A 27,109-nucleotide genomic window follows, 5' to 3' on the forward strand; every position below is an offset into this window, starting at 1 on the left:
AAATGTATCAAAATTCTGTCTGGCATCAGCCCCAGAAGTATTCGGGTGCTTTGTTTAAGCTGAAAATGAAAAGCCTAAGGAAAAGAGATGGGAATGGATAGAGCACATTTGGAACTTTATAAAAAAGCAGTGCAAATCCTCACTTCTCTTCCAAGTTTAAGGTCAAGCTTTTGGCTCCAGCTCCCTGTCATCAGTTTCTTGGCTGAAATACACTCTCTTATACTACAGATCTAACACTAATCATCCTAAGACAGCCCATGCTCTGAAACGGGAAGCATGGCTGTGCGTAAGAGAACATGGTGTTACGGAAGCTGAGAACCTGTCACTCAAGTGTCAGAGCAAACGGAGTCAGTTATTTGTATTGGGTACTGCCTGTGGGACAGGTCACCAGCTCTGCCCGTCAGCTGAGGGGACTGAAAAGGTTCAGAGAGGAGAACAAAACATGTGTGGTTACTACAGAATGATTTACTGTCAGCTGGTTTGAAAAAGAAAAGTTAGTTTACTCTGTGTGCTTCACGTCTTTAAAGTATACACCAGTACTGAACAATATATTTGTTAATCAGTGCCTGATGAGTATCCTTTACATTTCACACAAAACAGAGGCTACTCAGGGCCACCCCTCAAGTTACTGTCAGAGTGTGAAGTGGAACTAGGGAGTTATTGGCTCAAAATAAAATACACTAGGCTAAAACTAAAAAAAAAAAAAAATCGTTAAAAAAGTACTGTAGATTACATGATTTAATCAAAGCAGATTTTTGAAAGAGATATTTAATAAACTGAGTCAAATATCATTTTTGGAATAAAATTACAAGAAATATTTTGGCCTACTCACACTGTCATAGCGCTTACACACATGTTCACAGAAATTATACCCACCCCACTGCCTCCCAAATCAATTTTTAAAGACACTTTTTTTGCAACTAATCATATAATGTTACTTATTTAAGATTAATTTATCACTGGGTACTAGCTGGTTGTGAATATGAACAGAGTACTCTATCCTTACACTGGAATGTAAGCCCCTGAACTGCACAGAAATGCCAGCAAACAAAACCAAGGCAGGACCTACACACAAACCTCCTTGTACATTTGCTCTCTTGGCAAAGAGTACCGTTGGTAAAGTCTTATCCCATGACCTTAAGCATAAGGTTCTAGAATAAACATTAAATTATAAATTTAGGGAGACTCAGGTATTTCTACTCCCACCTGAAGTTAGGACCATCTCACATCCCTGGTATTTCAGAACCTCTGCGTCGCTGACCTAGGGAAAGAAGGATTTTCCCTTACACCAGCAGGGACAGACTGATTTGCAGGAGTAAGGGTCTGACCTTTCCATATCAAAAATGGTATCATGAACTGTAAGTCAATTGTTTTGCATCTTTTCAAATGTGCACTGGGATGAGGCCATGCAGGTTGTGAGGAACAGACCTGACCCTGGCAAATCAAGGCCGTGTCAATACACGGGTTTGTTAAGTCGGTTCATACAATCGATCATTGGATACCACAGGGGTTTCTCTAGATCACACTGACCCGGCTATTCTTAGCCAGCCAGTAGGCACAAGACAAAACAAACGTGTTTGCTGAACCACTACAGTGGAAAGTTCAGAAGAGAAACTAAACCAGAATACAGTATTAAACTAAGAAAATAAAATACTTGGTTAGTAACATAGTGTTGATTATATCCACCAATTACAGAGGGTAGGACACTGATTATGTGACGTGTTTCAATGCAGGTGGAAAGGGTCGAAAATGACCTAGTAACATGGTGATCCACAGCTTTCAAATGTAAGTTTTAATTCTAATATTGGTATCTTACCTTAAATGAACCTGGAAACGCAATTTGTGACATGGAAAGCATCTTAACTACGACCAATGAATATCTGTGGAATCATTTGAGAGAGTCTGTAACAGAACCCGTAGCTCTAGATAACAAACATCAAAAGTCTCTCTCTCCCTTAATGGGTAATTACAAAGGGATTCTTGCAGGGTTGGATAGAGGCTTATACAATTAGGTCAAATTAAAGTTTTTGTAGCATCTGCTTCAATAATAGATTCACATGATATTGATCCAAGAGTTTATTTCTTTTGCATGGCTTGCATACCGCAGTTTTGTATGTGTGGGACAGAGTTAAATATATGTATCTCTCTATAACTACTGAAACTTTCCAGTAAGAGTGGTTCAGTGTGTGTTTGGTCCTTTGAGCACTCCTACACCATAGACACAGATGTCTACATCCCATGTGCTATTGCTTCTCATTCCATTTCCCCAGGAGAGCAGTGAAAGCACGTTCCATTTTCAGAAGGTCAAACACACATAATATGTGTATCACAAAAGCAACACCTTTTTAACAAGAAATTAGAGCAGCTAAAATTAACAGAAAATACTCATTTTACTTTCCTTCTCTGTTTTTTAGCTGAAAATGCAGCTGGAGGTGGTGGCGGAAGTGGAGAGGATGGAAAATCCAAAACATGTATAATTTTGTAATTCTTTGTCTCAGACACTGTTTCTGCTACAGAAAACCCATCTAGAAAGAACTTCACTGAGCCCCAGTGGATTTCTGCTTCGCATAGAATAGCATAGATCACTCTCTTAACGACCCTCCTACACACTTGCCATTTGTTGGAAATAATTTTTAATGGAGTAAATAAACACAATTAAAAACTGGAAAATTAAAAGAAAAAATAATGGTGCAAAACTATTAACTGTGCACTCTAGATATTTTGTCACGTCACTCAATTTTTATACAGCATTTTTATTAAAATATGTAACTTCTGCCCACTCCAGACAAAATATAAGCAATTTGGACAGATCTTATATGAAATTACTGAGTGAAATCTAACATGTACAATTCAAACGAAAAAATGTGATTTTCGTAACTTGTATATTTAGATTTTTATATTATGTGTATTTAATCTGGAATTGTCCTTTTCCTTCATTCTCAACACTCCACGAAGCTCTAGAGTAGACACCTCCTTCCCTTTAGCAACGCTCACCACAGCTCCTAGCTCTTAAAGCGGGTCCTTGGCACACGGTGTTTTTTCAAAACTACCAGGGATAAATCTGTAAATTGTAGCCACAGCTCCCGGAACCCGCTCTTTTGCCCACGTGCAAAGGGCTCTGCCCACAGTTCTTGAACTGACCACCTCCGATTGGAAAAATCTCAACTACTTTGCACAAGAGTACGGGTTTGCTAGGATTACACCAGTGTGTCCACAGCTGGATCTACAGCCACAGGCGTGGAAAATGCTCGTATGCTCCCAGCACACCTTGCTAAAAAGGCAGGAAATTAAAGTACTTGAAAACCAATGAACTGGCACCGATTTAATCCTGGGAGGGTGAGGACAGCAGAGGCAGCACACATCAGAACTGACATCACCTCCCTCTCTGTGAACAAGCCGAGAGACGACACAGAAATGAGCTCCCCACCAAACCCTCCTGCTGGTGAGGAAGGAGAGGCCACCCCGTACCTTCCACTGGGTCTCTCATCGTCGGCTCCTCTGCAGCCAGAGGGAGGAAAACGGATCCGAGCATTCACTGGAACCAGTTGCAGATCTAGGAGGAGATGGATGTCAAACGCAATTCCTGCAACAAACACCTCTGACACAAATTCAGTCCCGTCCTTCTCCCTTTCAATGAGCAGACCCAGAGGTTTTTTCCTCTGAAGGGCCCTCAGCGTACACAGAGAAGGGAAATCCCACAGTATATACCTCTCTAAGAATGCTCCACAAACATGGATACATGTGTACAACCACCCAAAATTAAAGGAAATCACAAAAAAAATCCCACTTATCACATCCTTATTTATAAACGGACCAAATATTTTATGCAAACTTCGTTCTGACACAAACCCAAGCACCATGTATTATTTTCTGTATTAAATGCAGATACTAAAGAAAGATATTGCAAGGTTCTTTAATCACATAATTTTATTCAAACCGTATTAAATGCCGTGTTTAGCATGTACACTGTACCATCTCCTACTGCAGCTCTGAAGACCCAAAAAGGAGTTAGTTATCCAGAACACTCAATATACAAAACTTGAAGCAACAAATATAGGGCCGGGTTGGAGAGAGGCCCCTGGGGCGCGCGGCACAGCCCTAAGCAGATTGGGGAGATTGGATTTGACTCTCCACTGGGCTTGCGAGATGACAGAGAATTAACCTTTAAATCCACCTTCTTACCTAAAGCAGCCTTCATGCAAGGCTACGCTTATTTCTTACTCAAGGACACCCTAAATGTGTCCTCACCCATTATGTAAGTACAAACTGCTGAAAATGTAATTATGTTCATTAATGCTTGTAAATAAGAGTTCTCAACTTACTCGTACGAGTGCATGGAACGTGTTCATGAAGACACTGCGACCACCTCTGCTGTCACATCTTCCACATCAGATACTTATTATAAATACTTTCTATAAATATATCTACAGTGGGAAGTACTTATCAAAAATATATTTTATACAACATTAACTTTCCTCAGATTAACATGAACATTTAATTAAAAAAAAAGTTTGTCATTTAAATCCAAAGTAATTTTCACCTGCCAAAGAAAACAGCTACCGTAACTGTTTCTGTGCAGACTCTTTGGAAACCTAAAATAAAGCATGTTTAAAGTTGTGTTGCAATTTGAAGAGGAAGCTGAATCCCGTAAGTTTCTCAAGCAATGCACATTCTTTACTTGTATATTTAGGATTACACTTTAAAGAAGGATTAACATCCAATCAATGCTAAGGAGATCAGAAACCATATATAACGTCAAGTCACGTGTACACCTCCCGTCGAAAGCCACACACTTTATCTTTCACGTCAAAAATTTCACCAACCAACCAGATTTTTCTAAGTGGAATTATCAGTCACATCATATTATAACCAAAATTTAAAACAAAGTCACAATGAACTAAACTTTTCTAAGAGAGACATTTCAGATGGTATGGGAGACATTCAGATGTACGGGAGACATTTCAGATGGTTTACTTAATTCAAGCAAAATACATATTTGATAAAAATTGAACTTCTCCAACAGCATTTGAAAATACTTAGAGAGACTAATATCTGAATATTAAAGTCTACAGGACCAATACATTTAAGGCTATTAACTCCTGCTAAACAAATTAGAAATATGAAGATATTCAAGTGTATGGTTTTAATAACAGAATCTTCCAACATGCCCCTTTACAAAAAATCTGACAATAACTGAAGTTTCAGCTAGAATAAAAACCAACCAACTTCCTTGATGTAATGTCAATAAACTATATTCTTGTTCGTTTACATCCTTCCTCCTTTTAAGTTTGGGTGCCGTGTATCTTCTGCACCGAACTGAAAAAATTACTTCTCTAATTTCATGAGCCTACCATAGCCCAACACATGAAAAAGGATGTTTTGAGACCCAAAGCCTTCTACAAAGAGAACGTCCTGAGGACGGTCCGTGTGAGTGACCTCAGCAAAGGTACGCGGGCAGAGAGAGGGCTCTGGGCCCTAATCAGCACTGGATCCCCAGACTCTCAGCGTGACAACCCAAGAAGGGACTCAGTCTAAATCCATTTCCAGTTTCAGAGAAACAAGTCTTGAAAATACTCATCGAACTCCTCCTCCCTGCAAAAAAAAACACAACCAAAGAACAAAACCAGTCAAAAAGTTCTGGACCTCTGTACCTGGGAGAGAATCTGTGTGAAAAAGATTCAGCAGACTTCTGAATAGAAGACTTTTCATCAGACTTGTGATGGGAATTTACAGCTGGTATAGACCCTTCTGACTTATTCCATACATTCCAATACCCTTCCCATTTACTCCTGAGACAGTTACAGGGACAGCAGTGGCAGTGGCCTGACAACGGTGTCTCCTCCAGTGCTGTGTGCGTCTCCTCTCTAAGACAACACACTTTGGTTCACTACATGGAAGGAGACGTGACACCATTTTAAATGTCAGAACACTCATTAAAACACCCAGGGAAAAATCTCTGCCTTTTCAGTTCTGAAGGGACACAGGATGCTTTATTAGCTACAGGTTCACTACAGCAGACTAACCGTGACTTCTCATCTGCTTCTTGGAGAGGACCTTTCCAAAAGTCAGCATCTGAAGGACCATCCTGTGCATCACTGTGATCTGAATCTGTTAAAAAAATTGAAGTGCTTATGAAATAAATTTGAAAAGAATTTATCTTTTTTTTTCTGATTTAGATGGTATAATGCTAGGAGCAATGTTTAATTGTAACCATGACAATAAAAAGAACACTTTACTTTGCAAAAAGTAAAAACGAAAACATTTTCTAATGTTATTCAATACAGCATCAAAAAGACTCTCATCTATCAGGAACGAGTATTTTGGCCAAATATAACAACAATCATGTCAAAAACACTGATCTTGACACATCATCAGCATAGCACTTCCGTCCTAAAATGAAGGGTTTATAGCCATGTACCCAGGATTACAACACAGTGTCAGCTCATGATACGAAATGAATCAATTACTTCACTTCTATTTGAATGAAAACTTGTATCAATTGTAACTTATGAGTGAAATTGTCAGAAAAGATGGATAGCTGCAGAACTGCTTTGTGTCAGTAATACAGGAGGACTGAAAAACAAAAAAATCTTGTTATCAGAAATATGCCCTGACCTAAACCAAACCCATCTTCCAGCAGAGCTCTCCTGGCAAGGCAGGGACTGAGGGCATGCCCTGAGTGTAATTAACTGCTTCAGGTGCTCCTGTGCCTAACGGGGCAACGCAGGGGCTGAGCACATTCCTAGAAACACACAGCATAGCAGAAACACTCCATCCATTCCCGAGAGCCTGCAGCGGGAACTGCTGTCACCAGGAGATGGAGATGGTTTCTCCAAAACAGACCCGGGGAAGGCACTTCTGGGACATGGGGACAGGCAAGTCACCACCCACAGCAAGGAGCTCTCTGGGTGCTACAGGTGGCAGCTGGAAAGGACTTTACTTAAAGCCTAGAATTTATTTAAAAATCTATGAATTTGTTGAGCAGAGTACATGTTAGTATCATTCCTTGAAAAGAAATGTAGTACTTACTATACCAGAAAAGTGCTTTCTTTACACAGCACAGGTTTGCACCTCTGGACCCATGCAAATATTTACATATCTGGGCCCATGCAAATAATGTAGCTATTTTCACACCTTCTACTCTTCTACCTGACCTCTCATTTTTCTGATTATTTCCATTCTGTTGCGTGCCCACATTTTTATTCCTTACTTAAACTTAAAAGATTTCCTTTTTAAAATTCCTAACAGGTTTTTCTCCAATAATTTGTAGTCACTATTTTGACCCTTCACATCTCTGCTTGTTCTCATATGGCACTCTTATCATCTTATAAAATATTAAAACTGCCAGAGAATAAAACAATGGCAAATGACCATGAAATAATACAACTCACAATAAAACCATAAAACACAGAAGATACTCAAACACTTTACCTTTATCAGAATCATCTGAATCTTCTGAAGAAACCTGATCTGGAAAGAAAAAAACAAAAAAGAAAAAGCTTATCTTGCTTTTATCTGTTATCTTAAATTGTTTACAAGGACCTTTCTAGCACGATGTATTAGCCATAAAGGTGTGCACGCGCATGCACACACTGTGCTCTCAAAAAAGCGAGCAAATACTGAAGTAAAGAGATTTCTTTTGCAGGAGTTCAAAGGCCATCAGTTTGAGCTCAAACACGTTATCCCGAGGTCTGTGGTGTAAAAAGGTTATCAGCATTCCCAAAAGGCTGTCACCCTCAAAGCCCCAGGGAATTCACTGGTAGGCAACCTCCAATTCCTGGACAAATCTTCCTTGCAATCTTTTTCAAAAGGCTCTCCTCTCTGTAAAATGTAGGAAATTATCTTCTTTTTTTTTCCTCCAAATTTATCTTTTTTGTACACCTGAGAAATTTTACCTACGAAATTTATCTTTTTGACACAATCAAGAAAGTTACATATCTATATTTATACATAATAACATATCTGTATCTACATGTATGCAGCTATAGCAAAACTCAGATTGAATATTTTAAAAACTGAAGGTCTCAAATTTAAACTTACCTTCACGGGTCTTTTTTTTGGACTTCTTTTTTTCCGAGCAAGATAATTTTGTCTTCTTAATTTTGGGCTCTTTAGAGCTTGGTAGAGCTGTGCCTCTTTTCTTGTGCACTTTGACTTCTTTCCTCCTTCAAAAAAAAATAATGGATGTACACCTTGTCTGTTACATGTACTCCTCAAGCAACAGGAAATCTTAAGTATTTAGTTCAGTCAAACAGCTGCCATTTTTCCTGAAACCTATCACTAGTTGAATGGAAAAAACCCAATTTAGTTCAAATGCAAAGTGCTATAGAAACACTAGAGCTCTACACCTCAAGACAAAGGGCAGGAAATGCTAAAGCTGCTAAAATGACACCGACGCAGACAACAACCCAGTGAACTGGCAAGAAAAGATTAAATAATAATTTAAATAATTAAATAAATTAAATAAATAAGAATTTGACATGTTATAAAATTATTTATGTTGAAATCTTTTTTCTTTTAGCAAACAATTTTGTACATATGTAATGAGAAAAACACTGCTAATACGTGTTTTTAAATATATTTTCTTATTTGATAGCGACAAAACCTGAGGTAGAAGAATCTGAGGCCTAAGAACCCGCTCCGCACCAAGAACCCATGTGTTTTATTTTCAGCATTACTTACACAGGCTTATTGTATGTTCAGGGGCTAACCTTTTCCTGCCTCTTTGCACAAAGAAGTCACTATAATTGTTTCAAAGTAAGTGTTACTCTGCAGCTGACAGAGAGAACGTCTGACCACCCTTATTCTCAATTCAAGTGGTTTCACAATTTCAGTTCCAAAAAGAAGCAAGACAAACCAAACTAATCCCAATTAGTTAATTCTCCTTGTTAATATGTGCCTACACAGTGCTCTGATGAAACTCAATAGGAATTAACTTTTAAAGTGGATTAATTAACTATCTTGAATATATCCATCCAGATGGACCTTTGATTTGTGTTACTTTAAAGAAGAAATCATAATTTCTGAGCTCAGAGGCTTCCCTTTCATAAGCTTTTCAGACAATTGTACAGCTTAATTACTGAGCCATGTAACTAAGTCACTGCCACACTGAGATTGAGAATATCTGAGGATCAGAAAACCGAGTATCAATAGCTGTAGAACTCAGTAAGATTATAGATAACAACAAAAAACAAACCAAATCTCAATGCACAGATTTTATAGGTTCAAAATTCACTGTTTTTCTCTCATACTAATAACTGGTTCTCAAAGAAGAACAAATACTCAAATTTAAAATTTCCAAGCACAGTCACTTGACTCACAACAAACCCTCTTTTTTAAGAAAAGGAAAGGCATTCCAGCTCTCAAACTCAGCAAGAGTGGGGGAAAAAGGACTCTGCTTTGCTTTCAGGAAAGAAAAGTAACCACTGGGCTGAAATTAAGCAAAGGAAAGTTCTGTGTGGGTGGGGATGGGATCCTTCCAGTTCGAGGGCTGTTTTATTTTCATTAGCACAGCAATATCTAACTCTCAGCAATGGAAAGCCAGTGACTTTATTAAGAACTCCAGAACAGAATCTATTTCAGCATAAATGAAGTTCATAATCACCCAGCTGAATTTCCCCCCTATTTGTTATTCATCATAACTGTAATCTATCAATCATTCAGCCCCCATATTTTCAAAATATTTCATTACCGGTGATGGAAGTTCAGTTTGTAGGAACATTCTGGACATAGTCCTGAAAAAGAGAGAATAAGAACATGACACCCATGTATTTGATAAGCATAATTAACAAAACTTATTAATACATATATAAAACTAGAGAGGACACTATCTAGGCTCTTGTGCACAAAAAAAACACCATTAGCTTGTTTTACACAAAATATCTCTGTAAACTGTGGTAAGTTTAATTATGTGATGAACATATCAAAATGTATACCATACTGAATAGGAAATCCCACTCGAGACAAAACTGCAAAAGGAAATGATGTAATGAAAGTGAGAATTTTTGGAAGGAAACATAAGCATTGAAAATAAAATTAGTAGACCTGAAAGCGTGCAAGAAGTTGTCTCGTCCCAAACCCTAAGGACTCCTGAGCCACCCAACTGATTAAGCAACAACAACGATGAAACCCTTCTTGCATCGCCGTGTGGTCCGTTAGAACCAGGCATGCCTGTATACAAACCAGCTTAGAATCAGGTAATTTTATTCTGTGACACCACCAAACATACAGCACGAAGTGCTCAACCTGTAACAGCTTTGTCAATAATAGTAATAGCCATTCTCTCTAAATCAAGACTATCACGCTACCTGTAATTAATTTTAAAAAAATTATCTCCTATTCAACATTTACCATTTTGCATGCACTAACATCATCACCGCCGGGTCTCACTTAACAGCTTTAGCAGCACAAGACATTTGTCTCTGTTGAAGTGTCCGTACTTACTGAGTTTCACAAGCGCATTCCTCTTCTCACCGTGTTCAACGTAACCAAAATTCACCTCCCAGCTCCTCAGGCCTTCTTGCTCATCACAGTGCTTATTTCCACAGGAAAACTGACCTTTAAATGGGGCAAAACCAGCAAACTGTGGTTCAATGATTAACAAGCATAGGTTTGGGGTTGTTAGGTCCAGTTTTGCTCAGTTTTTGCTTTTTGTTTTCCATTTCTTTCAAATAAAAAAGCCCAAGTCTAAAAGTAACATCTAGATTAAGGAAACAACAACAGATAATGACACCACAATCGCTCGTACTTGCCTAATACTGCATGCTGGCAAAGAAAGAACATAAACTGAACCATGCTTTACAATGCATAGATGAAGGAATATGTTATGAAATAATAAGCCTAATACTGATCTCTGCAGAAATGAATGTCACTAGGACACGTTCTATACCTTAAACAATCACTTCGCAGAGGCTGATGGACCAGGAGGTGTGATTCAGACATTCATCTTTAATGACATCAAAGCATTCAAAGTATCAGGTATGTACAAAATTCAAATGTCCATGTTTTTATTACCTCACCAGTTTACCTGATACACTGGACATACGGTTTGTACTCTAAGGACTTTCTATAAGCACTTTTCTTTTAAGAAACTGAAATCCAATTCTATGAGGAAGTATATGGCAGCTTTTAAAGCTTTCTTGGGTTTATGATGTTAAATGCAACACTGATTTTAGAACAATTTGCACACAATCAATGCTGGTGACCCCGCCGGGCAGCCAATACTGCAGTGATACAGACAGAAATAGAAATATTCCCTCTGCCGGCAGCGCGGGCGGCGAGGATGGGCACTAATGGGCTCATGGGCAGGATGGTTGGTGAATGATTAACCTCAGGACATTCAGCATAAGCTGCTCACTGCTGGGCTGTCCTCGGCTCCTTCAGCTCGGCAGCACCAAACCACATGCAACGCTAACACTTCAACCAAAAAAACCCCAGGGCTCCCATTACAAATAAAGTTTCAAATTAATATACATCAAATATGCTTAACCTTATGTAAGATATGGCTACCGGTACCCTGTATCATCAGGAACAGTTTATATAAAGTTAAAGTTTACAACTTTTGGGAACTTAACCAGACTCTGTTTACTTCACATCTTCTGAAAAAAGTCCCCACACAACCCCAGAAAAATAGGCAGAGAGAAAAGAGAAATACAACAGTTTTATTTATGATTAGCTGCTCTCTACAGTATGTAGAATCCATTTTGGATACGCTACACTTTGTCTGTGAAACCTGCTACGGTCACAGGAATGGTCTGAAGTTGGGGCAGGGGAAGTTTAGATTAGGTATTGGGAAGAATTACTTTACGGAGAGAGTGGTCAGGCACTGGAACAGCCTGCCCAGGGGGGTGGTGGAGTCGCCATCCCTGGAGGTATTTAAGAAACGTGTAGACATGGCACTTCAGGGCATGGTCTAGTGCCCGAGGTTGTTGGGTTGTGTCTGTTTGGGTGTGGGGTGGGCTGTGGGTGTTCGGTTTGGTTTTGGTGTTGGTGTTCTGGGATTTTTTGGGTGTGGGGTTTTGGGTTTTTTTTTTTGTTGTTTGGACTCGATGATCTCAAAGGTCCCATCCAACCAAAAAAATTCTGTGAATGTATTTGGAATGGGATCTCCAGATTGCTAAGGTAAGCAATGAGTCCTCAGGTAAACCAGAAGAACTTGACTGTGTAAACTACCACAGTCTTGTGCCCTTGCAGATTTACCTGCATTTATGATCATCTAAATATTTGAAATCATGGTGTGTTGTTATTTTTTAGTGGCTCCCTGCTCCATGTCATACACGTGCATGAACAGCCAGGCTTCTCCTACCCTCCTCTGGCACTGCAATCACTGAATTTCACTGAATTTTTAGAGTTGGAAGGGACCATAAAGATCATCTAGTCCAACTCCCCTGCCGAAGCAGGATTGCCCAGAGCATGTCAGAGCATGTTACTCAAGACTGCATCCAGGCGGGTCTTGAAAATCTCCAAAGGGGACTCCACACCCTCCCTGGGCAGCCTGTTCCAGGGCTCTGGCACCCTCACCCTAAAGAAGTTTTTCCTCATATTTGAATGGAACTTCCCATGTTCCAGCTTGTGCCCGTTGCCCCTCGTCCTCTCACTGGCAACCACTGAAAAGAGTCTGGCTCCCTCCTCCTTCAACCCACCCTTTAGATACTTAATCCCTACAACACACAGTCAAACCTTGACTTGAATACACAATTCCACTTCTCTGCAGGCTTTTTCAGTAGCATTTATCACTCTAGTATAGCTGGATGTCATAAAAGCATTAAAAACCATATTTTTGCAAAGTACAAGATCATTATAATTGCTATGGTGTCTATGGAGGACCCAAATCAAAGGGAACTACGGGCCAGATTATTCAGTACTTGAAACATGACTTTTCCCACAGCAAGATGCCCAAGGAAGGAAGACACAGAGACCAGTGTGCCAGTTAATCAGCAGCCTAAGACAGACACTGCTGTGCTCAAAGTGAAACGTTAGTTCAGTGAAATAGTGAAAAAACGGAGAGTAGATCTACTTGCAGGTATTAAACCCTATTTTGCCAAATAATATGTCTGGTTCGATTATTTTACTACTTCATCTACAGATATAATAAGTAGAAAACAGCAAATATAACTTCATGTTCAGCTTTGCTCTTTCTGCATATTGCTGAAAAAAATCCTATTTCACCTCTACCCAATTAACTTGTTACCTATTTTCCCACAGAAAACTTTTACCACTATCACCTTTTGCCTAAAATACCTTTTATTTTAAAATTTAATGCCTTACCTTACTATTCATGCTTTGAAAGCAGAGAAAAAGTACTTGGGAAGTCATGTCAAATATATATTTAAAATAGCTTAAAAGCTTTTCATTTTAAGGATTTATTTTCAGACCAACTAAATCACATGCCTCCTATTCCCTGATTTATAAAATTTAAAGTAGGGTTTCTACAGTAACTTAAGATTTTAATTAAGAAAATGCCCATTGTGTGGAACCATTTATTGAAACTGGCAATGGATTGCACCATTAACCGCTATTCAGGTTGCGTTTTAAATTTCAGGAGATAGAACAGCAATCTCCAATATGAGCTCCTTTAAACCACCTGTGGCAATGGATTGCAGTGGGAAAGAAAAGCAGAGAAGGAACTAATCTGGCATTTACAATTAGTAACACAAGCGATACTCTCCTTTCACTCATCCTAACTTTTCTTCTCCTCCATGACCCTACAAAGACAGACAGCAAAAACAAAGCACCCAAACGCAAGTAACCCACTGCTGTGTTTCTTTCTTACGCCCCAAACCACAGCACACCCCACCAGCTAAAATAAGCTCAGGCTCTCCTTTTTAAATGGGAATTATCAGACAAGTCGGTATTAATGCTTTACTACATTTAATTAAAGCAATTTGTATTCCTGATTTATACTTACAAATAGCAAAAGAAAGGCATTAAAGATTCACGCCTTTTTTAAAGTGACCATCTGAAACTGCACTTGAGAAGAGCCTCCAGTACACAAGAAGGTTGAATTCTTGCGCCCCTTAGTGGTGAAACGCTATTCCTCAGTTCCTACCTTCCAGTTCCACGCTTTCCACTGAGATTTCATCAAAAAGCTTAAAACACGTAATTGTGCACTTTCTCCCACATGTTAAAATATGGAGTACCAGATATTAAAAGTAAAATGCAGCTTTAAATTTTTTCTCCATGAAGACATAATTGTTCATAAATTACTAATTTCTCATTTAATTTTAATTATCTTTTTTAAAGCATTCAATAAAGCATGTAACTATACCAAATGTAACTATCTGTTAATATAATCTGTAGTGTTAAATGCAACATACGACTCCAACTATCTTTAGAAGCTTTAATTTTAGCTTGAAAAACCCCACCATTAATGTTTACACTTCCTCCTGCGAAATATAATTTAAAACAACAAGTGTTTTTCTAACTTGCTGTAATGTATTATAATAACTGCGGCTGTTTGTAGAACCGTTCTGTTCAACAGTATCGCTCCATGCAATTGTCTCGTACGCGCACACACAACTTCTGAAAAGCACAAACATGAAGATGTGCCTCAGGAACAGTCCCACATTTACACCGTTTTCTTGCTTTTCAGCTGCTTGTGAAAGCCCGTGTGCCCGGGCCAGGGGAGGGGACTGCTCTGCACCGTCCCAGTGACCCAGCGGTCTGAGCTCACACGCAGAAGCAGCCCGAATAAGCTACTGATTCAGAAACAGCATTGGGAGACATCACAGACATTCCCACCGAATTTAGCCCAAAACAGACATTGCACGTGGAACTTCAATTAAAAAGTCAACATATTGCAAAACAGCACTGGAGAAACTGTTAAGAACATTATTTCCTGGGGAAAAGTATTGAGAGACTTCAGTTAAAGGTCTACTAAATGAAGAGAGGTCTACTGAACTGGAGAGCTACTGGAGGAAAGCAGCTAAAAACCATACCCCTGTAATTCTACGTTATCAAATGCATTGTGTTCATTACGAATCTGACCTTGTGAAAATAAACCATATGTTCTTTTAATTTTAATATATGCAGATCAGTGTGCACGCTAGAGCTATGTGGCATAAAACAGCAAAGTTAGAAGTTACGTCAATTTATTGTCCATTATTATCTAATAGACTTACCAGTATTGTCAAATACTATCTAACAAAATTACGTTAAAAAGCAGCAAGAAAAGCATCAAAGAGAAACATAATATAAAATGAAAGACATCATTACCTTTTCCTGAAATTACTTCTTTCTCATGTCGCCATCTAAACCCAAACTGTTAAGATAAGAACCAAAATTAAGTTGTGAATAGTCAACTTATCCAGTAATGTAAAGACTAATTGCAGTTGATTGATGTCCTGCACGTGGTTCCATTCAATCCATTCAATCCTGGTTAGTAAAATTTAATTTCTTCCTCTGTTAAGTAAAAATATCTCTCTGCTTCTGCTCACCAGAAAGATTCCAGGTCACCCAGCAAATAGGAAATTGGGACACTGTGACTTTACTAGATACTTCACTGCAATTTTGTCCGCACTAAAGACAGAGAAGACCACTTGAATACTGCAAAGTTGTACATCCTAAAGACTAAGACACACAAAAAAACCCCAGAAAACCAACAACCCAGTTTTATTTCTCTTTACATTCCCTAGAAACTTCACATGTACATAACTCATCTACTACTTTTGTTTTCCAGGAGAATCTGCTTCGTCGTCTCAAAATGGCAAGTAGCCTAGTGAAAAGGCTGAAGATGGAAGGCAGAACAGCCTGGGAAAAAACATTTTATTTTCACTAACGAGTAGAAAGAGGGGATTTTATATATTTTTATTTTTGCAGGAAAGCCTCCATGCTGAAAAACAATGACAAAAGCAAAGACATTAGCATTACCAAGTGGAAGACAAGTTGGCCTAGAAATCTGAAAATGATCTGGGAATAAAAACAAAAGAGTCAAATGTATTCTGTTTAATGACCAGGTGTCAGACAGATCTCATTTCTTAGCAAATCGGAGACATTTCCAATCTGTTAAGCTACAAAACAAAGCAGAGACAGCAAACAAGAACCTTTCTAGGAAAATAAGACAACAAAGAGAACATTTTGAGTCCAACGCATACCGAAGCAAAACTTACATGCAGAGCACTCTCCCGCCTGACTGCCAGACTGACACCAGAACTGAGCTCTGACAACGCAGACACTTCAGCCTCAAAGCCTGCGGACAAGATGCGCTGAAGGTTCAGAGACAACCTAGACCTAAAAAACTCGGATCTAGGGAAAATGTAAGGAGTAACAGACCCATCACAAGCAAGAGCTGTCAGAGCACACTCTTCCAGTGTCCCTAAGGAGCCTCACCACAAGGGTCACTCTGGCATTTCTCATTAAAAGGAAAGGAGAAGGCTGTATGTCCTAACTGCACAAAGAGAAGTGGGATGGCGGATGCCGGGGTCCCATTTGCTGGTGGTGCCAGCACCCGAGGTGGGTGCCAGTGAGCGTGGGAGCAGCGGTGAAGACTGAACCAGACCAGCCCATCAGCTGGATGGAGCGGCCCGGGAGCAGGGAGGGGGAGTGGGTCTCCATGGGCCAGCTCTGTGTGTGAGAGCATCCATGTATCCCCAAGGATGAGGGCATGGGGGAGTCTGCGATGGGACCAGAGGGGTCCCAGCCATCTCTGTGTGCATGCACGAGGATAGCGAAATAGGCTGAACCAGCAACTGGAGCGTGGCTGTGGCCTCAGGGGTTCACATGTCTTGGGGCTTCTCGCTCCTTTCTTTTGAGCTTTGGTCAACGTGCTCTCCTTATCTTCAGACCTCAAGAGAGCCCTTCTCATGAAACTGGTCCTTATCATTATCCAGCACTTCGGAAAACAGTGCTTCTTCTCAGCAAAAAGTTCTAAATGAGATCTGAGCTACAACCTCTATGCAGAGTCTTTAGAAGAATTAGCTGACGAGACAATTTTGGCTAGTAGCAAAACAATTACAGCTGTGAAAAGACAGATGAGTATGGATGGGCAAGTCTCCATCTATGCAGAATATATATATTAAAAACATCACAGAAAACTGATCTCTAACTACTTTGACACCACCTAGCAGGATATAGAGCCATAGAATCATAGAACAGCCCAGGTTGGAAGGAACCTCAAAGGATCATCTGGAGCGCAGATGAGATTATCCAGCACCCTGTGCAACCACATCTTGAAAACCTCCAGTGATGGGGACACTACTGTGTCACTGGGGAGGTTCTTCCAGTGAATGAACATTCTCACTGTAAAAAATGTCTTTCTTATATCAAGATAAAGATCATCATGTAAAGCATCAACAACTATGTCAGGAAAGGCTAGCCAGCTGAGAAGCCTGTTACCCACCCTGCTCCTCCCATAGCACCAGCACTGCAAAGCAGGAGGCACGAGGGGCTAAAGATACCCAACCCCCAGCTTCTGGGAATGCAGAAAAAGAATCAAGGCAGGAAGAATCTGAAAGCACAGGCTGCATTCCATTGGTGTGAACGGGATCAGCAGCCGACTTCCAAAAAAAACAACCTGCTCTGACATCCTTCTGTACCAAACATGGGCATGGATAAATCAATTTTCTAAGAATTTCTATGAAAGGACTCTCACGTGGTCAGAAGTATTTGAGAACATAAAGCATAACCTAGTACAAGAGACCAAATTACACGATACAGCAAAGTTATGCTGACGTGGCAGTTCCAAAAATACAGGTAATGACTTATGAGCATCCATAGGAATTCAGAGGGACCTGAGAGTTAGGACAGCCACATCTGAAGTCTGACAGGGAAACACTGCTCACACAACACACGAAAAAGGAAACTGGGGCAGGACAGTTTCCCACAAACGACAGCAAACATATGGAAACTTGGCATAGTACCGAAAGAAACAGAATCTGAGAGCGTGCTCAAGGGAAAATCAGCTGGGGATGGGAGGGAGTTTGAGGGATATGAAAGAGCTACAGGGAAATAAAATCAAATTTACTCAAAAAAAGGAGCGAAAGGCATGTTCAGCATTTTACTTTTTGTTAATTTTATTTTTGCATTTTTCTGTTCCAACTTTCTTTGGAAGGCTGTCATCTTTTCTGCTTAATATTAAAGTTTAAGCCCAGTCCTTACAAGTGAATTTACCAGTGAATTTAATTTTCAATCCTATAAATAGTCTCAAAGAACTTTATATAGACGCTGTTTGCAGGGCTGGGTTGTTACTACGAGCTAACAAAACTAAGACACATTTGAGCTTAGCAACGCTCTCTGCAAAATGACAATAGAAAGTTCACCTTTTTTTTTTGACTAAGAGGCTGGTTAGCCAAAAACTTGGAAACAACAAAGGCTGTTTCAGTTAAGAAGAAAAACTGGTGCTGGAATCGAGCTGTTTCTCTTAAGAAATTCTATTTATTTACAAGGAACATACAAATCCTGTTTCCATAAACAGAAAAGAACAACCAGCATAGGACACCGCTTTAGAACAGGCATTTCCAAAATTGTTTTTGCCAACATTCAACTACACAACTCTCTCTTTTTAGACTTTTTTTTTTTTTTTAACAGTAACATTCCCAGGGCTTTTTTAGACCTCCTCTAGCACTTTTCTGCAGGCCAATCTCTCCAGCCTCTCTCCTTCACCTCTGTCCGTGTTCTGCCCTTCCTACACACAAAGTACCTCTTCATTCCCCGCCATCTGACAGAAACGCTCCCATCCCACAGAGGCACATTTTTGGGGCAATGACAATGCTTGGATTCAAACTGCTGCTGCTTGTTAAATAACTTGGCAAGTTCTCACAGCTCTCTTTCGAGGAAAGGGCATTAACACGCTGGTTTCACAACATACCCACAATCATAAGGCAATTTTTAAAAGAGGACATACCAAGATGATTTACAGTAATGAAACGTACCTTATTCTCTTTGTATCTGCTGAGATCTGCTATGCAGTACTCTTTGAACAATTTATCATAATATTTCTTTGCAAGCCTCTTCTCCCTATAACAAAAGGTATTCTTTTTTATTAAATACTCAACATGATACAATTCATTTTACATTGCAATGACATTAGCAAGACAAAGATGTTGTTTCATCCAAAGAACACAAGCTGCAGAGCTAGAAATGCAGCAGAAATACATTCATTGAGCCAAGGGGTCGGTTCGACAAAACTGGAAAAGTACATCTAATATGTATCTACAGCACAAATCAAACTGTATTTTTTCAAACTAGGCTTCCTTCAGAGTTTTCTGAAGTTTTCAGAACAGTCATTTGGATCTCAGAGAACACATAAATATCCGAGTTCTTTCTCTCATCAATGCATTTTGCCACTGAGCAACATTACATTACAAATGCATTAAAGATCAAAGAATGATCTCTATGAATGATAAGTATGCACAGTAAGTCTTAATTAGTAACGGACACCACAAAATTAGTACAAGTGATCTAAAAATAACATGTTCCATAATAGTTGCAGGTACCAATTCATATCTGCTTCATCATCTTCGTTCCACAGGAATCTATGGTTTTCTCTAATAACGTCAAGATCCGTCTTGTCATTCGCTCTATAAAAGGACACATTTTTTTTTAGTACAATGTAACATTAAAATGAAAAGTCAGTCCAATAGTAATTTGTTAAACATCAGTATTTCACAGTTGTGATCTCCACCTCACCGCAGAAAGGAGTAACTTGCTATGGAATAAAACTATCAGGAAATGTATTCCCTGGTGTACCTTTTCCCAAAGGAAAAATTCACAGTGGAAAATGGTCACTGTGGATGACTTGATCCCGTCTGAAAACACTTTTTGTACTTTTTGTCCAAGACAGTAATGTTAGAAAGCAGTTAGAGATAGCTCTAAAGAAGGTTATCATTATTCTGGACAATGGATAGCAATTCTGCACATTTCAGAAGTATTTCAGACTGTTATTTGAAGGCACTGCCAGACATTTCTCAGTGCACCCTCAATTAACACTCACCTGTCATCTCTGCTTTTATGTAACGAAACAAGAACAATTCTGCTCATGGGAAGTTCTTACATAAAAATAATGGTGCAAAATGAAACAATTCTGTGGTCTGGGTATTTGCAATGACTGTAGTTACTACTTGTGATCCAAAGAATTAGCGGTTTAATACACAGCCACACCCCTCCAGCTATAATATGTATTTAATGGCTTTACAGCACGGGGCGCTTTGGGGGCATGCGGGCAAAGACTGCTAATGGTTCTTACCCAGAACGTCGGAAATCCTCTATTTTGCCACCATAGTATAAAATGTAGTCCTTCACCAACTTCTTATGTCTTTCATACTGAGTAAAGCAATTAAGGATTGTTTCAGAACTTATCTTCTTTTATTCTACCAAAGTTTTTAAGTTATCTGCTTTAGTTTGGAGAAAACATGTAATGCTTTTTCTAGAACACTTCAGCCTCAGAGACGTGATCTGAAACACACGTTGTACCATAATTTAAGCAAAAATACGTAATTACTTATTCAGAAAATAGGCGTCTTCACAAATAAAAACATTATGTATGGCTTCTTATAAATATTTTCAATTAACTTGCATATTGTTTCTGAAGCAGCAAATTAGAAAATATATTATCTCCTGGTAGAAATCCTGGCAACTACCGCATCAGTGTGAACACTCTGTATCAACCTACTATTTTGACATACATTAGAGTTTTATTGAGAAAACATTTTATTTTCCAAAGGCCCCCAAAAAGCTAATTTAACCTCAGTATGTGTCTTTTTTTGTCTTTCCACCACAAATAGAAGGACCAGAGAAGCAAGCCCAGAAGGTTTAACTGGCACAATTACACACATTTAACATAAGGTACTATTTTGTGCTGCCGTGTGAGCTACTGGGTGTTAAAATTGCCTAAAAGTAAAGATTTAAAATAGGAACTACTCAAAAACATTAGCAGAAACTCATGAAAGTCTCTCCACAAGGAGTTTTGTAGCCATTCCAGAATGTACAGGTTTTTCTGTGGCTAATGACAGTCTACAATGTCTGTGGGACTGATTACGGTATGCCCCCTTTACGATGGTTTATGTAGTGCCCGGCCAAATTCTGAGCAGGTCAGGAGAAGTTACTTTCTGTTTCCTGGAGTTTCCAGATTTAAGTTAAGTCTTTCCGTATTTAGTTAGTCTTTACTTTCCTATTTATTAACTGTTACTGCTGAAGAACAGCTATTTAAACAAACAAGGAACTGATGTATTTCAGATACACTCAGTCAAAACATGTAATGACTGCCCCAGGTGGAAACTAAATAAAAGAAGAAAGGTTGTGATCTAAATAAGGTAGTAGTTCTGAAAATAGTTACAAATTATGCATGAAATATGATTAAGAGATTTTAAAAAACCTAAAATAAAACTGCATATGATTTTGAACAGACTTAGGTTACAGCATCTGTAGAAGATATTACTGGAGATAACCCTGGTTTGAGTAGACTTTTGAATTAACTAATGCATTCCTAAATCTCCAGTAGAAATGTATTTTTCCACAGATAATAGCAGTCTTATATAGAATTATTTTCTGTATAAACTGAACTGAAAGAGCAAAGTTTCTTTGTGCCAGTCTAAATAAAATTCGCTGTATAATAATTTTGTCCCAACCAGGACACATGAGCACACAGGAAGAATCTGGAAATGCCTGTACCGAGCAGAGGCACTCTCAGAGACCTCCCAGCAAGAACAAGAAGGTAATTTGAGGGACCACTCAGGATCTGGTGCTGCACTGTCAGCTCCTGGGATAACTGAGAAATCCCTGTATTTCACTGCAACGGATAATCTGTGCCCCATCTTCAAACTTGAAGAAAAATGGAACAGAAGGATACAGCATCCATCGATATCAAGTGAAATCGTCTTTTTCTTGCTTCTTCCCTGTTAATAACAAATACATTTGAGTGAAAGATATCTTTACATGAAGGAAAAAAAGCCTCACAAAAGCAATAGAGAAAGGTACCTGTCCCATTCTTGAGCTGCATACTGTCTGTGAACCACACTGCCCTGTTTTGCTTTTTGGAACGGCTTGGTGAGAAGGCCATCTTCCTTTGTACTAAAGGGCGGGGGGGAAGGAAGAAAAGTTAGTCAAGAACTTTTCATAAGCAGTAACATTTCCATATGCCAAACTGTGCACTAACTTGGGTAACAAAGCCTGTTTATTCTACACGAATAAAGCCAAACTTCAGAAACAACGTCAGCTTAGACTTTACTTAATTCGCAGAACAGAATCGGGAAGGCATTTGCTTACAGTTAGCATTTACGGAAAATTCCTTAAAACAGCAATTTGTAATATTCCTTTTTATCAGTATTATTACTATAGAACCACACGAAAACCCCTGAAGGCTCCTCAGTTTCCCTCTGCAGTTAAAGCCCTCTATAAATCTCAGCTACGCAGCCAAGGCACAGGAAGGACAGTTTGTTCACTGAGTGACTGCCAGTAACCCCATAACCACCCTTTCACACTAATGTCCCCACACCTCATTAAACAGCTCTGTCTCTCAGTGTAATCACAAGAATCGCTAATTTGAAACTTAAGTACTGTGTTGTGAACCACACTTGCCAGTGGGCAGCTAAAAATACTTTCAGAATTCAACAAAGTAATAAAAAGTCAAATATAAAGTGATGCACGTTAGCTAGTAAAAGGTATATTTAGTTAGTTTCATTCCTCAACAGGGGTGAATAAAAGATTTTTCCATAATTATCAGCTGGCAGAAAGAATGGAAGTGAGAAACCTGTAGAAAACAAGCCAGGGAATTTATATTTCAAGCTATGGAATATAGGACTTTAGAAACTAAGGGCATCATTTGCTCAAAAGGATCTGTAGGCACAAAGTTCCCATCAGGAGACTCCATAGAACAGCAACACGGAAAAACCCTAAGACTACTATTTTCCTTAAAGTGAAAATAAATACCACGACAGAGCAAGAAAAGGCTCTGTACACTTACAGTGAACCCGCATAAGAGCCCTGCTGGGAACCAGCCGCAGTGTGCCCGGACAAGGGCAACGATGGCATTTTTGAAAGGCTCGCGACGGTTATTTAACATTCCACCTAGAAAGGGGACTGGTATAATAAGTAATGGCCTTTTAAAGAAAATGAAAACTGAACAAAACCAGTCACTGTTTTAATGGGGAACAGCTATATTTATAAAATAAATGGAACAGCACAATGCCTACTATTATTCCAGTGATTAAAACATGATTTTTTTCCCCCCAGAATGCAGTCAGACACTACAAAACCCATTCTTTCAATTTTACTACAAAGGAAAATATGCAAAGTCCTAGGGAAGTTTCCAGAAAGCCTTCTTAAATAAAGTCCAATAACAGAGCAAGGGGGAGACAAGAAAGGTAAGGAAAACACAAGCATAACGTAGGTAAGATGTTCAGTACAGTGCAGAAAGTGTTGAAGGACTACAGTGCCAAAGCAAAATAAATACATAAATAAATAAAAGTCTTAATAATACACTGAGATCAGACTGCAAAATTCAAGGTCACTAATTGCACGAACCACTGAAAGAATTGGCAAAGGTGATCTCAAATAAGAGATGTGCAGTTACATTTCAAGGATTGAGTACAATTCACCAACTCCCAGCTCTCTTCACAAATTAAATAATTAACAAGCAGCATCAGTTCTTCACTTCCTCCAAGCAGGTGGTTTAGATCCACAAGGCTTGCTGCCACTTGGCCTTTCTTTGCCTTGCTCTCTTCGCAGTTCCACGCGCCCTGATGGATGGTGGGGAAGTGAACAGGGCAGCCAAACCCCAACAGTCGATACTAATGCTCGGAAAAACGAAACAGTGCCCTGAGAACTGGGGGCACAGAGACACCAGCTGGACGTGGCAGAACGGATCTCCATCAGCTGCCCCTGGGAGATGACACACTTTGGCAAGCTTGACACGAGGAGATGCAGAAATCAAGGAGACTGATTTTTTCAAAACACATTTCACCACCACAGTTTCCATACCACAGCATAACCTTCTACACGCAGTAACAGGCCGTTTGCACAAAATACATACTGCAAAGTGTTAATTCTCTACTACATTTACCTTTTAGCCTTCTGCACAGACTTCCCTCCGTTCTCCTCATCGCTAAAATCAGAATCGTAGTCTCCGTGGCCACGTGCCTGAAAATAACAGTAACAGTCACTGTACCTGCAAATGCAATATGGACACGGCACAACGAGGAACCAGCACTGTCCATCAGGATCAATAAAAGAGAGACAGAGAGCGAGCAAGCGCAGATCCTCACGTATGTCGGAACCAAATCAAATACAACAGACAATGCAGAGTATACTCCAAATAACAAAGGGCAAAGAAAGACATCGTCAGTCTGTCAAAAGACAACTTTATAAGTAATTTATATGCAGATGTCTCCATATTTAATTTTCACATAGATACAGATAACCAAAAGTGTGCTAAACATCTTTGGTCTTCACTTTCAGACAATCTCCCTTATATAAGAAAAAGACGAGTATTTTCCACAGGAGCTGCTCTTTCAGAGGGCTGGAGGGCAGCACCTGATGTGCCCACATTATAAACAAAGATGAGAACAAAAGTTTCTTGGGCTGTGGTACAGCATTTCAGATCATTAGATCTTACACTGGTAGTTGAAAAGCTGATTGAAATTATAATTAAAATGCAATATGCCTACAGAAATATACCACCTAATCAGCACAACATTCCTACCATGAAATGCAGTATTTTTTTCCACACGCTTTTGGACTACAATGTCAATGGACATAAAAACTCCCAAATATCCCGTATCTTAATGCCATCAAACGATCAAGCACTGACTGATGCCCAGATCTATCACCTCCATTTTTCAAGGCACAGTTATATGCCCAGTTCTTTCAGCAGGAGAAATGGATTAAGTAGATCGCATCTCCTCTCCCTCCTTTAAAAATATCATGATAATCCAGGAACGTTATAAATGGCAAAAGTAATGCTTTCCAGATGAACACGGAGCGCTTCCCTCACACTCAAAAGGGGAGAAGGCCTAAGCCAACACAATGTGCATGGAAGCCAACATGAGACAGACGAAGCATAATAACATGCCAGAAGAGAAAAGCCAAAACAAAAGGAGACTTTCCCAAAGTGGTTGCCCTTGGAAGATGGGCCCCAGGAAAGCAGTAGCCATACTCGGTAATTACCTCCCAGCTGATTCCAGGAATTAATCAAATAATTTAAAAAAAAGGTGCAAGAAAAGCTGTTCCCAGAGAGTTATACTGTGAGGCTCTGGGAAGCTGTGACTGTGAGGGCAGCACGGCTAAGGATAACAACAACCCAGATAAGGAAAACGTATTTAGTATTTAACTGTATAAAAGAGGGGTAGATGCCAAAGCCCTGTGCCCAAGCCAGAAGATCTTAGAATAAGCATATGTAGACATGGACACACAAAATTGTCAAGAAAATTTAAAATAACTATTTTCACTATTTGATAAACCCTTTAATATAATCTTGGCTTTGATGGAATTTGTCAGAAACTCAAAAATGTTTTCAGTAAATTAGTAAGGTAACTACCAAACACTTTGTTAAAACATGAACCTGAAAGCTACATAACTTAAAGAATACAGTGTTTTGTTCCTTGCACCAATTTGAACTTTTTTCTTTTCCCCAAACAACAAAACAAACTGAAACCACAAAACCAAAACAAGTAGCAATGTGCTTTGGGATACACTAGAATCACTGACATTTAAGTAATCCCAACATCTTGGATTAATTACTAATGAAGCAGTTGGGGTCAGAACCAAGCCCACTAACTCAGGGCTCCTAAAAAATAGCAATGTAAACACAGTAAGTCTAGGCACCCTGGCCACAGCCGAGGGCAGAGGGAGGAGATATCAATGCAGGACATGGCGGGCTCCCCAGCACCGCGCTGACAGGAGGGACCTGCACCCAGAAAAGGCACTCGGGTAAACACACACCGCAGTAAAAACGGTCACACAGGACCGTTCACCTGGACTCCCGACCACAATAGGCAGACAAACAGAAAAAGACAGTTAAAAAAAAACCAAAAAGGCAAACCCATCCTACACAAAAATCTCCAACCTGTGGCTCCTGGCCTCGACCCTCATCTCGCTGCTCCCCTCAGCGGTGTCACCCCCAGCCGCCCCTCTCTCTGCCCAGCATGGGGGGCTGTGCCCGCAGCCCCGAGCCGGCCCGGGGCAGGGCCCGGCGCCCCTTTCGGTACAAACCAACCGCTCCGGGAGGGTCTGAGGGGACAGGGGGCCTGGGACGGGGCTGGAGGACACCTCCTCACGCTCCGCTGCCAAACCGTCTTCCCACCCTGATGTTGTTTTTGAGGCCTTACAGCCCCCACTTGAGGGGAAAAACCTAGAGTCGGTACCATTCGCTTCGAACCTACTCCTCCTTGTGAAACCAATCATGAGGAGTGTTTGCGTGCGCTGTACAGCGAACAGCCCCAACAACGACACCCCCAGGATACTGCCCCTTCATTAAAGCTCTAAAACTACCACAGGAGAAGCAGGACTCAAAGGCAGGCGACAGCAGACCACGGCAGCGAGGGTCAGCGCTTTGTGAGGCTCCACGGAGAAAAATCACACCGAAAACCGGCCCGTGTGGGCCCGACACGGCTTCCGAGGCCGCTCCCGTGCCCCGAACGCCGCCCGGGCCTGCTGCGGGGCCACACCGGACCCGTCCCGTCCCGCCGCCGCCGGAGCGGCCCTCGGGCCCAGGCCGCGGCCCCCCGGCTGCCCGCCCGCCGCAGGGTGGTGGGGGGCGGTTGGGCCCCTTCCCCGCACAGGCCCCACCACCGGGCCCACCCCGCCGCCATGGAGGCCGCGGCCTCCGCCGAGGCCTATCCGCCCCTGCCTCCCTCCGTCCCTCCCTTCCTCTCTCCCGGCCCCACTCACGGCGGCCGAGAGGCGCAGCTGGTTGGGCACCATGGCGGCGGCAGCCGGCTGCGGCCGTGGGCCGCCTCCGCCGCCCGGCCCCGCTCGCCGGCCGCGGCGCTGCTCCGCGGGCCCCTCCCGGAAACCGGAGGCAGAGGCGGAGCGGGGCCGGGCCGGGGGCTGCCTCCCTCCGCCGCTGGCGGGCGGCGGGGAGCGGGGAGGCGGCGGGCGAGGACGAGCCGCGCCGGTAGGGGAGGGGAAAGGCGCTCATCATGTTTAGGGGCGAGGGGAGCCTCCCTGCCCGGGAACCCGG

At 40.8% G+C, this 27,109-nt stretch overlaps 2 protein-coding genes across 3 annotated transcripts in view; one reads left to right on the plus strand and one right to left on the minus strand.

Annotated features, from left to right (window-relative positions):
- The window catches only part of PDE6C (phosphodiesterase 6C), a 29,207-nt gene extending 26,722 nt beyond the window's left edge, over positions 1–2,485 (plus strand). Inside the window, exon 22 of one of the 2 annotated variants that reach the window (XM_074154645.1) lies at positions 2,415–2,485. In XM_074154645.1, the coding sequence (XP_074010746.1) occupies positions 2,415–2,485 (71 nt within the window). The remainder of the gene's footprint in view (positions 1–2,414) is intronic. The other variant, XM_074154646.1, reaches the window with a different exon arrangement.
- A 1,412-nt stretch (positions 2,486–3,897) lies between these two features.
- LOC141469537 (protein FRA10AC1 homolog) lies at positions 3,898–26,928 on the minus strand. Its single transcript, XM_074155079.1, has 14 exons — positions 26,818–26,928; positions 23,993–24,069; positions 21,910–22,002; positions 21,782–21,827; positions 20,180–20,256; positions 19,431–19,514; positions 18,867–18,951; positions 15,214–15,259; positions 10,444–10,557; positions 9,692–9,734; positions 8,041–8,165; positions 7,432–7,470; positions 6,024–6,108; positions 3,898–5,592 (listed from the first exon to the last, which is right to left on the minus strand). Exons 1-14 carry the CDS (start codon positions 26,848–26,850, stop codon positions 5,550–5,552), a joined length of 990 nt encoding a protein of 329 aa, XP_074011180.1. The 5' UTR covers positions 26,851–26,928; the 3' UTR covers positions 3,898–5,549.
- Positions 26,929–27,109: the final 181 nt, after the last annotated feature.

The sequence above is a fragment of the Numenius arquata genome, chromosome 10 (assembly GCF_964106895.1).
Source record: "Numenius arquata chromosome 10, bNumArq3.hap1.1, whole genome shotgun sequence".
In the NCBI taxonomy this organism is placed as follows: Eukaryota; Metazoa; Chordata; class Aves; order Charadriiformes; family Scolopacidae; genus Numenius; species Numenius arquata.

What these genes read in the sequence shown, in the direction of transcription:
- LOC141469537 (XM_074155079.1), bottom strand. Translation starts at nt 26,850, where the DNA reads ATGGTGCCCAACCAGCTGCGCCTCTCGGCCGCC. An exon ending in GATGAAGCAGATATGAATTG is followed by an intron (nt 18,952 to 19,430) that starts GTACCTGCAACT and finishes CTTTTGTTATAG; the next exon opens with GGAGAAGAGGCTTGCAAAGA. An exon ending in GAATGCGCTTGTGAAACTCA is followed by an intron (nt 9,735 to 10,443) that starts GTAAGTACGGAC and finishes TCTCTTTTTCAG; the next exon opens with GACTATGTCCAGAATGTTCC.